The sequence below is a fragment of the Oncorhynchus mykiss genome, chromosome 7, assembly GCF_013265735.2.
Source record: "Oncorhynchus mykiss isolate Arlee chromosome 7, USDA_OmykA_1.1, whole genome shotgun sequence".
Lineage (NCBI taxonomy): Eukaryota > Metazoa > Chordata > Actinopteri > Salmoniformes > Salmonidae > Oncorhynchus > Oncorhynchus mykiss.
The window spans coordinates 16,646,720-16,663,673 of record NC_048571.1 but is presented as its reverse complement, the minus strand read 5'-3'; the positions used below and the strand labels follow the sequence as shown (position 1 = coordinate 16,663,673).

Genomic DNA, 16,954 nt, shown 5'->3' with positions numbered 1-16,954 from the left:
GGAAGTCCCGCCGTTCTTCTCAAAATTGATTGGTTAACTCTGTGGTTTGGTGAGAATTCTATGACCAAGCGATATGTCCGTCATTTTATGGGATATCTGTTTCCTGTTTGTTTTTAGACAAGAACCTCATATCTGGGAATCTATGGTTGAAATTGAAGAGCAGGAAGTGTTGGGAAAATGGCAAATGTAATTGCAGCAATATTTATTTTCGTATTAATGTATCCGCATATTCACCTTGTTACACTACTTGGTTAGCTGGCTAACATTGCAACTAAGCTCTGTTATATTTAAGTGCAGTGATCGTGAACATTTTGGCTACATTGTTCTTTGAGGCTGCCAGCCAGATGTTGCTCATTGCCTTTGCTTTTTGTAAGGAACTGCTTCAGTTATGCTGAAAATGTTCGTCTATGCGCTGGGAAATAGTCATTGCAACATGGAATATTTTTTTGCATGAACCACGACGCAGACTAGTATGCACAGAACCTGTCACTGTGCATGTCATTTATTTTGCAGTATCAGCATGTTCCCCCAGGCTGTTACAAGCATCCCATCCATTTCAAAATACATACTCTGGTTCAACACGCACATGAACACCCATCAATTAAAACACATTTGAACACAAACGGAATCTGTTGTCTTGTTTTATTGAGTGTATTGTTGACCCATATTGTGGTTGCAGTACATGCGTTTCCATGAAAATGCTTGTCAGGCCCGGGCCCAGTTGCACAAAACTCATAATTTCCCCTTGCCTAAGGGAATTGGAGTGTTACATAGAGTCCCTCAAACGCTTTCCTTAGGTAAGGGCATACTTAGATTGGTTTTATGGTCGTTTGAAGGCATGTACTATATGGCAGAAATTGTCTGGGTACCATGGAGACAACCTAATTCACTGACAGTCTGAGATTGCGTTTTTTGGGAAGGAGATTAAACTAAAACTTCTACATTCAATACATGATAAAGACATTGATTCAGAAGATAACGTTTATTTTAGTAACTTTTTACTCAACTTCTATTCATTTCTAGCACGTCAAGCTAATTTATAGAGAAGGTAGCTTGTTTGCCAGCTAGCTGCCATGGATTGTGCACCTTCCATTGTTTAGCTAAGTAGCAAGCTAGCTCGTTGATGTTTTCCTTTTGTAACCAGAGCAAATGAAAGCAATAGTCTCCTCCACAAATATGAACGTGGTCAGGGGTGTCAGAAGACTGATTTATATCTTCCTCTTATTCACAATGTGGCTGCAATGTCTTGTGTGAGGTGGGCAAAGATATAGATTTAATATAATAGTGTATTGGTAGGTGCGATAATCAGGGTCCCAAGCTAAAAGTCACGTTGGTGGTTTCTGGTCAGGCACGGTCAGAGATGCCTACTTTACTTAAAATAATAATAATGGTCCCTCCATGTTCCGATCAGTCCTGACTAGGGCCCAGAGTTTTTCCTGATAAAATAACCTGACCAGAAAACACGTTAGGACCTGGTCAGGACCTCAATGGTTACAGTGTGCACTCAATTTTCATCCTACCATACATAGAATTAGAATGATTAATTCTTATCTTCTCATTCATAATACCAGGGAGAGGGGAGAAAAATCAACAGACACTGCGGCCCTCGAGGACAAATTGAGACGGGACACAAAAACCCTATGTTATTGTACTGGTCGCATTGGTCCCATCACTTCTTCGCTGCCTTGGGTGCATTGGGTGTGTTGAATTTGAAAAATATAATGTCTCCGTCCTCCACGATGTAGTTCCTGCCCAGCTGCCTGTACTTCCCAGCAGCCTATGGGACAAATCAAACCAGAAAAACTTCATTTACATTATACAATGTAATTTAGCAAGATAAGTTAATGTCACGTGCACAAGTACAGTGAAATGCCTTTCTTGCAAACTAAACCCAACAATGCAGTGATCAATATCAATGTAGCACTAACAAATAAAGGTAGAACAAATACAAATAAGAACACAAGAAAGTAAGAAGCTATATACAGGGTCAGTTCCAATACCATACTTACAATGTGCAGGGAAACTGGAGCGATAGAGGTAGATAAGTTTATGGGTAAGGTGACTAGGCATCAGGATGTATGATAGAGTAGCAGCAGCATAAATTAATATTATATTTGAGTGTGTATAAAGTCAGTATAAAAATGTGTGTGAATGTTGTATGTTGGAGTGTCAGTGTGCGTGAGTATGTAGAGTCCTGAGAGTGTGCATAGGAATAAATACAAGGGTGCCTACTTCACAACTACGCATGTGTGTGGACCATTAAGTCCTTAGTGACTTGGACCCTGAGGAACTTGAAGCTCTTGACCCGCTCCACTGCAGCCCTGTCGATGGGGGCATACTTGCGCTCGAGTCAGAATAACATTTGTTGTTGATGAAGAGGCACACCTCTCCCCCTATCAATTTTCCTGAATCTACTGTCCTGTCCTCTCTGCGAATGGAGAATTAATTGAGTTGGATAGCCATGCCCCCCATGGCTATCCAACTCAAGTAATTAATTAATTAATCTTGTCCAAAAAGCAATGTTTCAGAAAAGTAGAGAATATTGCAGTTACAAGAGACTCGTTGGTAGCAAATCCGCAATCAAAATGTCATTCATTTTATTATCAAGTGACTGTACATTGGCCAACAGAATAGAGGGAAGAGGTGGCCGCTTTTCCTTTCGCCTTAATCCCAACCAGGATTCCCCCTCTGTAAAGCCGACATTGCCTCTTGGATACCCGGACAATTGGGGCAGAATTACATTAAGAGCCCACAAAGTTGAAGCCGGAATTGGGCTAAGTAACTGCTGATATGATGTTCAAAAGTTATTGTCGGTTATAAGAAATGACAACGGATACATTGTGAAAATAAAGGAAAAATAAACGTCAATAGTCACAAAATAACAAAGTTGGGTCAGAGCTCGCAAAACGGAGGCCATCCAGTACAGTGCCATCTTTATCAGATGGTCTTATCCAGATAAGATTAGACAAAAAAAACTTTTGACAAGTACTTATGGCATGCCATCACACACACCTTGACAGCATTCTCGGTGCCCTCTTCTTTGAAGTCCTGGAACTTCATGACCTCTGCCATGATGAAACCTTTCTCAAAGTCAGTGTGGATCTTCCCTGCCGCCTGGGGCGCCTTGCTGCCTTTCTGTAGGACAGAGAGGAGTAATATATAACGCTGTGATAGTCACACCCACACCTCATTGTGGGAGAGATAACCAAACTGTGTCTCTTACCCTGACAGTCCACGCTCTAACCTCGTCTGGTCCCGCTGTGAAGAAATATTCCAACTGCAGAGCTGCATAGCCCGTCTTAATGATCTTAGTCAGTACACTGCAATACACACACATACACAGTTAATAAGTTAACCGCTTGCAATATCATAAAATGTGTTCATTGTGTGTTTGATCTGTCCGTGTGTGTACCTCTGAGTCTTCGCCTCCTCACAGTATTTGTCCTTCTCCTCGTCGGTCATGTCCTGTAGTTTGGCCTCAAGACCTCCACTCACTGGTATGACCATAGCCCCTGGGTCATGGGCATCGACCCACTCCTTAATCTTAATCAGCCTGGGAGAGAATGCATATTTAAGAGAAAACAATCCTATGTATATACATAGAGAAAAGATCCTCTACATTAGAAAAATAAAGTTGATTTTTGATTGAAGTTGCTCTTTAATAAACCAAACAGTCAGGTTTTTTTTGCACATACAAAACTGTCAGTGTTTATTTTGCACAAAATGCCACAATCACAAAATAAACCCCTACTGCAAGTAAAGTTCAGACCCTCAACAAGTAGCATTTCAGCTCCTCAGATAATGGTTGCCAGGCATCACAACCCAAATAACGTAAGATTTAGAAAGCAGGAATAAGGAATTAAGAAAGAGAACCCACTGACCACTTGTTCTTTTTCCTGATGTAGTCCTTCTCTGAGAGGTTGACCAGGTAGATCATGGGCTTGGACGTGAGGAACAGGTATTTGTTCAGCACATCTATCTGCATAAACACACACACACACACACTGGATTAGATGTGTGTGTGCTGGTATACAGGCCCCTGCAACTAATGGTACTCTGCCCTCTGTCTTTTGTGAGCACACACACATAGTCATACCTCCTTCTCGTTCCAGTCATTGTAGAAGCGGACATGTTTCTTCTCCTCGGAAATCCAGTTCTTTACCTTCAACATGATGTCCTGAGTGAGGGATGAGGGAAGAAGGGAACAAGAGAAGGGAATGAAAGGAGAGAACATGAGTAAACAAATGCTGAATTCTGATTTTATCTGTGGCCCCTTCTCCCTAGGCACGCCTGTGGGTCTCAAAATATCTACGAGAGGGCATGGAAAAGTGTTTCAAGTGCTTGAATCAAGCCCACTCACACAGCTTCAGACCTCAGTCTCAGACCCAATAGGGCACTCATCAACCACCCCCCACACACACACACTCTACTCACGTATTCAGGTTTGAGTTTCTTGTCTCCTCCTCTGACAGCGGTCTTCTCCAACTTATCTATGATTGGTCCAAGAGACTCCTCATCTTTCAGCCGTAGCTCCTCATGGATTATCTCAATGTCCCTCACTGGGTCCACGTTACCCTCCACATGGATGATGTCCTCATCCTCAAATGCACCTACACACACAAACACTCAATTATGTCCAGGTTACGCCATGGTGCTAGACTTCACAAAGCTGATAAAATAGGAATTGAGTATATTGTTGTTGTTGTGCATGCACATCTGAACTGTGCTAGCATCGAGTAGGTGTGAGTGCCCTATTGATTAGAATGGAAGCTTCCCATGCTTGCGGTTTTAATGCGAAATGTATACCAGGATTACAGTGTGTGATTGAGTGCATGTGTGTGAGTGCGTTTCTGCGAGTGTGTGTTAAACTCACGTGTCATGTGGAAGATGCCGTCGCAGGCACTAATGTGAGACAGGAAGGCGTTGCCCAGTCCTTGTCCAGCATGAGCACCTTTCACCAGCCCAGCTATGTCCACCACATTCAGAAACGCTGGGACTTTACTGTCCAATGAGAAAGAGACTGAGAAGTTACACACAAACTTGATGTACAGAGTGTTTACTCATACACACATTTCCAAGGCTTGTGGAAGGTGCAGAAGTAGTTGTAACGTTCTACATGAATGTGCACTCTGCTCACACACACAACCCTACCTGAGGGGCTTGTGGAAGGTGCAGAGGTAGTCATAGCGTTCGTCAGGGATGGGTACTCTGCTCTCGTTGGGGTCGATAGTGCAGAAGGGGAAATTCTCTGCTGCGGCCTGGCTCTTGGTCAGCACATTGAAGAATGTTGACTTCCTGTAGACAAAAATTACGAGACAAAGTCTGTCACTATTCTACAGCCCAAGACATCTGTATGGTAGGGTCTACTGAACAACAAAAGCAGATACATTTGTCTGAATTGCACTGTAGTGACATGCAGCCACCACAGTTGCTGGAAAGCCAGAACAGTACAGGTTGGGTTGGCCCTAGGGTTGCAAAGGGTCGGAAACTTTCCTGTAAATTTCCGGAAATTGTTCATGGGAAGTTAAGCCTGGGAATTTTGGGAATTTGAACTACATCATCATTTAACTACATGACCTAGAGCCAAACCCAATGACTCCAGGTTATCTATAAGTCTTTGCTAGGTAAAGCCCCGCCTTATCTCAGCTCACTGGTCACCATAGCAGCACCCACCTGTAGCACACGCTCCAGCAGGTATATTTCACTGGTCACCCCCAAAACCAATTCCTCTTTGGCCGCCTTTCCTTCCAGTTCTCTGCTGCCAATGACTGGAACTGCAAAAATCACTGAAGCTGGAGACTCACATCTCCCTCACTAGCTTTAAGCACCAGCTGTCAGAGCAACTCACAGATCACTGCACCTGTACATAGCCCATCTGTAAATAGCCCATCCAACTACGTCATCCCCATACTGTTATTTATTTTGCCCATTTGCACCCCAGTACCTCTACTTGCACATTCAACTTCTGCACATCTATCTCTCCAGTGTTTAATTGCTAAATTGTAATTATTTCACCACTATGGCCTATTTATTGCCTTACCTCCTTACTTAATTTGCACACACTGTATATAGACTTTTCTATTGTGTTATTGACTGTACGTTTGTTTATTCCATGTGTAACTCTGTGTTGTTGTTTGTGTTGCACTGCTTTGCTTTATTTTGACTAGGTTGCAGTTGCAAATGAGAACTTGTTCTCAACTGGCCTACCTGTTTAAATAATTTAATAATAATTAATTAATTAATAATTTAATAATTTGCAATTATGTCTACTTATGATAAGGTGTATGTTTCTGTCTCCATATGATATGGTAAATATATCCAATGAAAAAACATCTACATTTAAATTGTATTAATATTAATTTGCATTCATTTCCATTAATTCCCCTACTTAGTACCCTCATGTATTCCCTGTTTACTCCCGACTGCGTGGCCAAACACGACTCCAACACCATCATTAAGTTTGCTGACGACACAACAGTGGTAGGCCTGATCACCGACAACAGCCTATAGGGAGGTAGTCAGAGAACTGGCAGTGTGGTGCCAGGACAACAAACTCTCCCTAAATGTGAGCAAGACAAAGGAGCTGATCGTGGACTACAGGAAAAGGTGGGTGGGTTGAGAGTTAAGTTCCTGGGTGGCCACATCACCAACAAACTATCATGGTCCAAACACACCAAGACAGTCGTGAAGAAGGCACCACATAACCTTTTCCCCCTCAGGAGACTGAAAAGATTTGGCATGGGTCCCCAGATCCTCACAAGGTTCTATAGCTGCACCATCGAGAGCATCTTGACCGGTTGCATCACCGCCTGGTATGGCAACTGCTCGGCATCTGACAGTAAGGTGCTACATAGGGTAGTGTGAACAGCCCAGTACATCACTGGGGCCAAGCTGCCTGCCATCCAGGACCTATATAATAGGCGGTGTCAGAGGAAGGACAGAAAATTGGCAGAGACTCCAGTCAGCCAAGTTATAGACTTTTCTCTGCTACCGCACTGCAAGCGGTACCGGAACACCAAGTCACGGACCAAAAGGCTCCTCAACAGCTACTCGCTGTTTGTTTGTTACCTATGCATAGTCACTTTACCACAACCTACATGTACAGATTACCTCAACTAGCCTGTACCCCCGCACACTGACTTGGTGCCCTGTATATAGCCTAGTTATTGTAATTCTTATTGTGTTACTTTTCTTATAACTTTTTTTTTTTTGCTTACTTGGTAAATATTTTCTTCTTGAACAACACTGTTGGTTAAGGGCTTGTAAGTAAGTATTTCACGGTAAAGTCTACACATGTTGTATTCGGCACATGTAGCAAATAAAGTTTGATTTGATTTTCCCACAGAAAGTCTCCATCTCTGAATATTCCCCAAAATGTGCAATCCTAGTTGGCCCTATAGTGTGAATTGTGCTAATGATTCTCCAACGCCCTACCTTTACAACTATGGGAAACTACTAAATTGTAGTCATGTCCATACCCAACATTCGGCAATCCCACAATCCCAATCTTCAAAGAAGTCCCGAAGCGTCCAATCAGCGGTGGTTGTTTTGGTCCTTCTCCCTTCTTTGGAGGCATCTGCAACAGCAACAAAACATTTAGAAACAGAAATTAAACACTTCATGCTCTTGAACCAAACAACTAAATTATGGGACATGCTTAATATCAACATTACATTTTTACATGGCTGACAACTCTCTCACACCCCAGGGGTCAATTTCAGAAACCGTGTGCATATTGTTCCCTTTTACTCTGACAACGACATGTAATCAGTACAAAAACTAGTGACAATGGTTTACTACACTACCAAGGCTGGGTTCGCATAACATGCAAGGCTGGGTTTGCAATGCCACACAGTTGCCTTGAATTAGACCACATCGTGCGTAGTTGCGTCTGGAATACTGCTGGCAAAGAGTACAGACAGCAATCTATACCCTGCGATGACTTGTCACATAGTTACCTAGCTGACAGTTATTTATCTCGGATAACTTCCCGGTTTCATATCGCTGACTCAACGCCTACTAGCTACTCAAGTTGACACAAACGACAACCTAATTTGAAAAGACAGACTTGCCAGTTGGCACAGCTAACCAACTGCATAGCTAGAAGACAGCTAACTAGCAAACAGGCTAAAACACATGTGGAGAAGCTAGCTAGCTAGCTAGCTAGCTAGTAAGGAACGGTCCCATTCATTCTGCTTGTCAGCATGCTAGCTAGCCAACTAGCTAGCTATGTCAAGTAACGTTATTGTTTATTAAAATAAAACGAAACATATCGCAAGGACGAATATATAACCAAACAAGCATGTCTTTAACGAGCTATATGTTCATATCACCTTGATTCGGTTTATTTTTGTTCGGCTATCTACGAAAATAGATTTGGTTGGAATATGTTCACACTGCTCCACATCTAGCGAAACTAGAAAAGGGTCGTCACTAGTTCCCACAGCCACGAAGTCATAACCCCTCCTAATTGTTCAATGAATTTCCTTAAAATGTGATTTTCAACCTAACCTTATCAGTGTCGTTAACCTTATGCCTAAACTTAAATTAAGACCAAAAATACATTTTTTGTTTTCATTCTTTTTTTTTAACAATATGGCCAATTTCCACTTTGTGGCTGTGCTATATAATGAAACCCTAGAAAAGAGACAGCATATCGGAAGTGTTTTGTGTCTCAGCATTCTCATTGGACGAAACCTTATAACACGTAAAGCGCTGCACGTTTGCAGTGTGACGTAATTGATTCAATATCGATCAGCCCGCGCGGTGGCGGTAATGCAATGTAATATTGGATGCCAACCGCCGCTAAACCCCAACGAAGAAGAAGATCACCCCGAGCGGTTTCCACCATTGACACCCAAACGAGGCCAGATATACCTAATCTATTTCACTTGCTTTGGCAACGTAAACATGTTTCCCATGCCAATAAAGCCCTTTGAATTGAATTTATCCTTTTGAGGAGATGGGGAAATGGGAGTGAATGGCGCTAGCTCAGAAACCCAACATTAGCTAAGCAACCGCTTGACGTAGCATGACAACGTGAACGCGATTGGTCAACAGTCTGCTGGGTGGGGCGTTAAACGTTCCCCCATTAATTGGCCAATGGCATTCCTACCTCTTCCTTTCTCTAATATTAAATTAAATTCTAAAGGCTTTATTGGCATAGGAAACAAATGTTTACATTGCGAAAGCAAGTGAAATAGACAAACAAAAGTGAAAAAAACAAAACATGAACAGTAAACAGTCACACAATTTTAAAAGGAATAGAGACATTTAAAATGTCATATTATGGCTATGTACACTGTTGTAACGATGTGCAAATAGTTACATTACAAAAGGGCAAAGAAATAAACATATATCTGACAAGGCTTTCTGAAGGTTTCGGCGCCTAAAAACGGTTCATTCATCTGAGCGTCATTATCTGTTCACAATGAACATTAGGGACATCTGCTGGTCAACGATAAATAGCACCGTGTGATTATCATATTGACATTTTCTATCTCCACTGTTAATCAGAACTCCGTTGCGCAGCGGTAAATTATTGGCTTTAGTGACCTAAAATCAGTTGGAATACAAGGTTCGCATTTTACATCATGCTTCCCTTCAAGTTTACTATATTGAACAAAAATATAAACGCAACATGCAACAATTTCAAATATTTTACTGAGTTACAGGTCATATGAGGAAATCTGTCAAATGAAATAAATGAATTGTGCCCTAATCTATGGATTTCATGACTGGGATACCAAAATGCATCTGTTGGTCACAGATTTTTTTTTCTTTTGGAAAAGTTTTATTAACACATTTCCTTTAAAAACAGCTCATACATTTTTTACATCATTTCATACACATAAAAACGGCAACAAAGCATAAAACACAGCATTTGAAAGTTACATTTCAATTTGTTAAAAAGTACATGTTGTTAAAATCAATGAAAACAACCATGAATAAAAAGTACTTTCCTTGTAAACATCACATCTGTAAAAGCCATTTAAAATGTGTACTAATGATCTAACAAAGGTACAACATTTTTAAGACATGAAAAACATGTTAAAAAGTCACTTTGTTAAAAAGCTGTTTTCGGGCCCTTGTACAGGAGCGGGGTGAGTCCTTATCAAACTCGCCTCATCCTGCTCCTCTGTAAAATTACCTTCCCGTCCTTCAGGGCCCACAGGAGATCCATCCCCTAGGCGCCGCAGCGCTGTCAGACCGTGGCCGCCGGGACCTAGGGTGTTGTGGGGGACCCTTCGCCTGGGATCGAGGCCCCGTTCCTTCCGTACCACCGCAGGGCTTCCATGGCTACCATGGCCACCGCCTGGGGGGTGGTCTCTACGCTTTTCCCTACCAGCAGGTTACGGGAGGACCACAGTGCCCTCTGTTGATCACAGATACCTTTAAAAAAGGCTGAGGTGGGGATCAGAAAAACAGTCAGTATCTGGTGTGACCTCATGTAGTCAGATGACACGGATGCTACACTACAGGACGGTTTTGCTAGCACAGACTGGAATATGTTCCTGGGATTCATCCAATGGCATTAAGGAATACACCACCTCAGTCATCGGCTTCATCAATAAGTGCATCGATGAAGATGTCCCCACAGTGACTGTACGTACATATCCCAACCAGAAGCCATGGATTACAGGCAACATCGAGCTAAAGGCTAGTACTGCCGCTTTCAAGGAGCGGGACACTAATCTGGACACTTATAAGAAATGCTGCTATGCCCTCAGACAAACCATCAACAAGCAAAGCGTCAATACAGGATTAAGATTGAATCCTACTACACCAGCTCTGACGCTCGTCGGATGTGGCAGGGCTTGAAAACTATTACAAACTACAAAGGGAAACCCAGACATGAGCTGCCCAGTGACGCTAACCTACCAGACAAGCTAAATGCCTTTTGTGCTTGCTTCGAGGCAAGCAACACTGAAGCATGCACGAGAGCACCAGCTGTTATGGATGACTGTGTGATAATGCTGTTGAGAACAAAAACTCTAAACAGGTCAACATTCACAAAGCTGCTGGGCCAGACAGATTACCAGGACGTGTACTGCGAGCATGCGCTGACCAACTAGCAAGTGTCTTCACTGACATTTTCAACCTCTCACTGACTGAGTCTGTAATACCTACCTGTTTCAAGCAGACCACCATAACCTGCCTAAATGATTACCGCCCCGTGGCACTCACGTCGGTAGCCATGAAGTGCTTTGAAAGGCTGTTCATGGCTCACATCAACAGCATCCTCCCGGACATCCTAGACCCACTCCAATTTGCATACCATCCCAACAGATCCACAGATGATGCAATCGCACTCCACACCTGCCCTGGACAAAAGGAACGCCTATGTGAGAATTCTGTTCATTGACTACAGCTCAGCGTTCAACACCATAGTGCCCCCGAAGCTCATCACTAAGTTAAAGACTCTGGGACTAAACACCTCCCTCTGCAACTGGATCCTGGACTTCCTGATGGGCCGCCCCCAGGTAGTAGGAGAAGGCAACAACATGTATGCCACGCTGATCCTCAACACTGGGGCCCCACAGGGGTGTGTACTTAGTCCCCTCCTGTATTCCTTGTTCACCCACGACTGCGTGGCCAAACACAACTCCAACACCATCATTAAGTTTGCTGACAACACAACAGTGGTAGGCAAGATCAACGACAACAGCCTATAGGGAGGAGGTCAGAGAACTGTCAGTGTGGTGCCAGGACAACAAACTCTCCCTAAATGTGAGCAAGACAAAGGAGCTGATCGTGGACTACAGGAAAAGGTGGGCCGTATAGGCCACCATTAACAACGGCGGGGCTCTTTTGGAGCGGGTTGATTGTTAATTTCCTTGGTGTCCACATCACCAACGAACTATCATGGTCCAAACATACCAAGACAGTCGTGAAGAGGGCACCACAAAACCTTTTCCCCCTCAGGAGGCTGAAAAGATTTGTCATGGGTTCCCAGATCCTCAAAAGGTTCTACAGCTGCACCATTGAGAGTATCCTGACCGGTTGCATCACTGCCTGGTATGGCAACTGCTCGGCATCTGACCGTAAGGTGCTACAGAGGGTAGTGCGAACTGCCCAGTACATTATTGGGGCCAAGCTTCCTGTCATCCAGGTCCTATATAATAGGTGGTGTCAGAGGAAAGCCCATAAAATTGTCAGAGACTCCAGTCACCCAAGTTATAGACTGTTTTCTCTGCTACCGCACGGCAAGCAGTACTGGAGCGTCAAGTCTAGTACCAAAAGGCTCCTCAACAGCTTCTGCCCACAAGCCATAAGACTGCTGAACAATTCATAAAATCGCCACCGGACAATTTACAATGACCCCCCCCCCCCCCCCCCCCCCCCACACACATTTTGTACACTGCTGCTACTCGCTGTTTGTTTGTTGCCTATGCATTGCCACTTCGCCCCCACCTACATGTACAGATTACCTCAACTAGCCTGTACCCCGCACACTGACTCGGTACCAGTGCCCCCTGTACAGTGGGGCAAAAAAGTATTTAGTCAGCCACCAATTGTGCAAGTTCTCCCACTTAAAAAGACGAGAGAGGCCTGTAATTTTCATCATAGGTACACTTCAACTATAAAAAATCCAGAAAATCACATTGTAGGATTTTTAATGAATTTATTTGCAAATTATGGTGGAACATAAGTATTTGGTCAATAACAAAAGTTTATCTCAATACTTTGTTATATGCCCTTTGTTGGCAATGACAGAGGTCCATTTTTTCTGTAAGTCTTCACAAGGTTTTAACACACTGTTGCTGGTATTTTGGCCCATTCCTCCATGCAGATCTCCTCTAGAGCAGTGATGTTTTGGGGCTGTTGCTGGGCAGAAAACTTACATTCTTGTTAATCTAACTGCACTCTCCAATTAACAGTAGTTATTGCAGTGAAATAATACCATGATATTGTTTGAGGAGAGTGCACAGTTATGAACTTGAAAATGTATTAATAAACCAAATAGGCACATTTTGAACAGAAATGCAATGGTTCATTCAAATCAGTCTAAAACTTTGCACATGCACTGCTGCCATCTACTGGCCAAAATCTAAATGACACCTGGGCTGGAATAATACATTATGGCCTTTCTCTTGCATTTCAAAGATGATGTTACAAAAAAACACTTTTTTTTTCATTGTATTATCTTTTACCAGATCTAATGTGTTATATTATCGTGCATTTTTTTCACATTTCCACAAACTTCTAAGTGTTTCCTTTCAAATGGTAACAAGAACATGCATATCCTTGCTTCAGGTCCTGAGCTACAGGCAATCTTTTTAGGCGAAAACTGAAAAAAAGGGGAGGTCCTTAACAGTCTTCATTTTAATTAAACTTTACTAATAACAAGAGGGCTTTGTGTTGAAGCTTATTTTTTCCTATTTAAGAAATAAGAGGTAGGTTTACCTGTTTAACAGACTGCTGCTATATCCGTAGATTTGTAGGTCAATTCCTCCACCCACCATGCTTCCTTTAAATAACAGCCCACTGACACAGAGGTAGGCTAAATTAAAACAAAGACTCGAATTGAGGGGGTATGAGAGGGTATGCCATAGGCCTACCTTTTATTAATGAAAACGTCAAAGCACAGGCCTACCCCTTGTTAGCTTAAGATTGAAGAAAATACAATGGATCCGATTATATACAGCAATCTGTGACAGCGCTTTGGTCCTTAATGCTTTATGTGAAATACACAGGAAAGACGTGACTCCGATGCATATGGAAATATAATTGTTGTGTACCAGAGACATTCAGTGTTATGGTGAGTGAATGAGGACCCAAAAGCGAACTAACTTAAACAGAGCTTCTTTAATAACCAAACATAGGTAGGCTCAGATAGACCGGCAGATTCCGACAGGACAGGACAAGGTTACAGCAAACATGACGATAGTCTGGCTCAGGCATGAAACACAAACAAGAATCCGACAAGGACAGGAACAGAAACAGAGAGAGATATAGGGACCTAATCAGAGGGAAAAAGGGAACAGGTGGGAAACGGGGTGAATGGGTAGTTAGAGGAGACAAGGAACAGCTGGGAGAAAGCGGGGGAGAAAAGGTAACCTAACAACGACCAGCAGAGGGAGACAGGGTGAAGGGAAAGGACAGAGACAAGACACAACATGACATTCAGAGGCTGAGTTACAGCCTTCTATAGTCACAAAAAATACTTTGATTGGGAAGTGATCAATTGATTAAGTTATTACTTTCTGTACAATAGCAGATGTTTAAACCCAGACAGCTTTAAGGAAACACTTGTGTTCTAGTCTCGTTGGGTTAAGCCACAGAAGAAGAGTAGCCAGCAGTTAAAGTTGACATCTTTCTGTGTAGATAGGATTACCTTTCCACCCCAGACAGAGTAGACCTAACTTTTGAAAGTACCATGCTCAGATGCCCAATGATGTCTCAGATTGCAAATAATTCAAAATAGGGACAGTTTTGTTGCAAATACTGATTTGGCATTGGAAAAATACGATACGATGAATACATATGCCCATCTCTCTGTCCATTCTTACCTTGTTATTTCTGTCATTTCTGTGGTATTAAAAAAAAAATCTGCTAATATGTAAAATTAAGTACAATTGCATGAAATGTTTATAAACTCAGCAAAAAAAGAAACGTCCTCTCACTGTCAACTGCGTTTATTTTCAGAAAACTTAACATGCGTAAATATTTGTATGAACATAACAAGATTCAACAACTGAGACATAAACTGAACCAGTTCCACAGACATGTGACTAACAGAAATTGAACAATGTGTCCCTGAACAAAGGGGGGGTATAAATCAAAAGTAACAGTCTGGTGTATCTGGTGTGGCCACCAGCTGCGTTAAGTACTGCAGTGCATCTCCTCCTCATGGACTGCACCAGATTTGCCAGTTCTTGCTGTGAGATGTTACTCCACTCTTCCACCAAGGCACCTGCAAGTACCCAGACATTTCTGGGGGGAATGGCCCTAGCCCTCACCCTCCGATCCAACAGGTCCCAGACGTGCTCAATGGGATTGAGATCCGGGCTATTCGCTGGCCATGGCAGAACACTGACATTCCTGTCTTGCAGGAAATCATGCACAGAACGAGCAGTATGGCCGGTGGCATTGTCATGCTGGAGGGTCATGTCAGGATGAGCCTGCAGGAAGGGTACCACATGAGGGAGGAGGATGTCTTCCCTGTAACGCACAGTATTTAGATTGCCTGCAATGACAACAAGCTCAGTCCGTTGATGCTGTGACACACTGCCCCAGACCATGACGGAACCTCCACCTCCAAATCGATCCCGCTTCAGAGTACAGGCCTCGGTGTAACGTTCATTCCTTCGATGATAAATGAGAATCCGACCATCACCCCTGGTGAGACAAAATTGTCAGAGAATAGCACTGGTCCAGCGACGGTGGGTTTGTGCCCATAGGCGGCGTTGTTGCCGGTGATGTCTGGTGAGGACCTGCCCTACAACAGACCTACAAGCACTCAGTCCAGCCTCTCTCAGCATATTGCGGACAGACTGAGCACTGATGGAGGGATTGTGTGTTCTTAGTGTAACTCGGGCAGTTGTTGTTGCCATCCTGTACATGTCCCGCATGTGTGATGTTCAGATGTACCGATCCTGAGCAGGTGTTCTACACGTGGTCTGCCAATGCGAGGACGATCAGCTGTCTGTCCTGTCTCTCTGTAGCTCTGTCTTAGGAGTCTCAGTAGGGACATTGCAATTTATTGCCCTGGCCACATCTGCAGTCCTCATGCCTCCTTGCAGCATGCCTAAGGCACGTTCACGCAGATGAGCAGGGACCCTGGGCATCTTTCTTTTGGTGTTTTTCAGAGTCAGTAGAACGGCCTCTTTAGTGTCCTAAGTTTTCATAACTGTGACCTTAATTGCCTACTGTCTGTAAGCTGTTAGTGTCTTAACGACCGTTCCACGGGTGCATAATCATTAATTGTTTATGGTTCATTGAACAAGCATGGGGAACAGTGTTTAAACCCTTTACAATGAAGATCTGTGAAGTTATTTGGATTTTTACGAATTCTCTTTGAAAGACAGAGTCCTGAAAAAGGGATGTTTCTTTTTTAGCTGAGTTTAAAAAGCTATTTTTTCCTCAGCCAGTAAATACGATGATAGATTAATTCCACCCCTACTCTTGTCCACGGTAGTCTGCGAACTCACAACCTTCTGGCCTGCAGCCCTTTGCACTATCAATATTCCTTGCCATATAATGCTTACAAGACAAAGAACAGTTTCTAAAACTGCATATTCAAGGCTCTGGTCTGTCCAAGAAGTGAGGGTAAACGGCAGACAGGTTCTCTGCTATCCACTTTGTTTTAATTATTATTTGGGGTATAGGGGAGGGTCAGGGAGGGTATCAAATATATTTTGCTGAAGGGAGGGCCAGCCATTTTCCATGTAATTCTTATTATAAATAGCGTTCACTCCCGTAGACAGCTCTGAAAGCGTTATCAAAATACATTTGTTACTGACCAAAGTTGCTCAGAGAAACTCTTAAAATGTACTCCCATTACAGCCATAACTATGAGTTTACACAAATATTAGCATCTTAGCTTTTATTTCAGGACTTTGACTGTGGGAAATCACCTTTCCAGTCAGTCTATTGTGTGTATTGAAGTGGGATGGTTCCCCCAATGCAATTCTAAATTCAAATACATCCACAGTGTGATTTCAACATATTTTTTGTTGTTTTTGTAAAAATTACCTAATAAATGTATTTGGTTTAATTTATATAACATTCAAACCTTGTTTTGTGGGTATCACTGAGTCGGCTGATACCCAATTTCATGGGTACACAATTCGTGGCTCAGGCTGTACAGTGCGATATGAATGCCCAGTACATAATAGACTGACTGGGATGGTGATTTCCCACAGTCAAAGTTCTGTAATAAGAGCTAGGACGCTAATATGTGTAAACTCTACATAGTTGTGTTCTGTGGGTGTCACTGAGTAGGCTGATA

The 16,954-nt window shown here is 42.8% G+C and overlaps 1 protein-coding gene across 1 annotated transcript; it reads right to left on the bottom strand.

The window, feature by feature from the left end:
- Positions 1-624: 624 nt before the first annotated feature.
- Positions 625-8,588, bottom strand: LOC110528883 (obg-like ATPase 1). The gene is made up of 11 exons (XM_021611057.2): positions 8,334-8,588; positions 7,479-7,576; positions 5,152-5,295; positions 4,874-5,001; positions 4,435-4,610; positions 4,097-4,177; positions 3,882-3,979; positions 3,413-3,553; positions 3,224-3,320; positions 3,013-3,135; positions 625-1,777 (listed from the first exon to the last, which is right to left on the bottom strand). The coding sequence occupies exons 2-11, from the start codon at positions 7,574-7,576 to the stop codon at positions 1,670-1,672; spliced, it is 1,194 nt and encodes a 397-aa protein (XP_021466732.2). The 5' UTR covers positions 8,334-8,588; the 3' UTR covers positions 625-1,669.
- Positions 8,589-16,954: the final 8,366 nt, after the last annotated feature.

Bases quoted from the DNA above. Each gene is read 5' to 3' on its own strand.
- LOC110528883 (XM_021611057.2), bottom strand. From the start codon at position 7,576: ATGCCTCCAAAGAAGGGAGAAGGACCAAAACAACCACCGCTGATTGGA. The intron at 5,296-7,478 runs GTATGGACATGA...TTTTGTCTACAG, and splicing joins GTGGGATTGCCGAATGTTGG to GAAGTCAACATTCTTCAATG. The intron at 3,554-3,881 runs GTCAGTGGGTTC...ATTCTCTCCCAG, and splicing joins ATCAGGAAAAAGAACAAGTG to GCTGATTAAGATTAAGGAGT.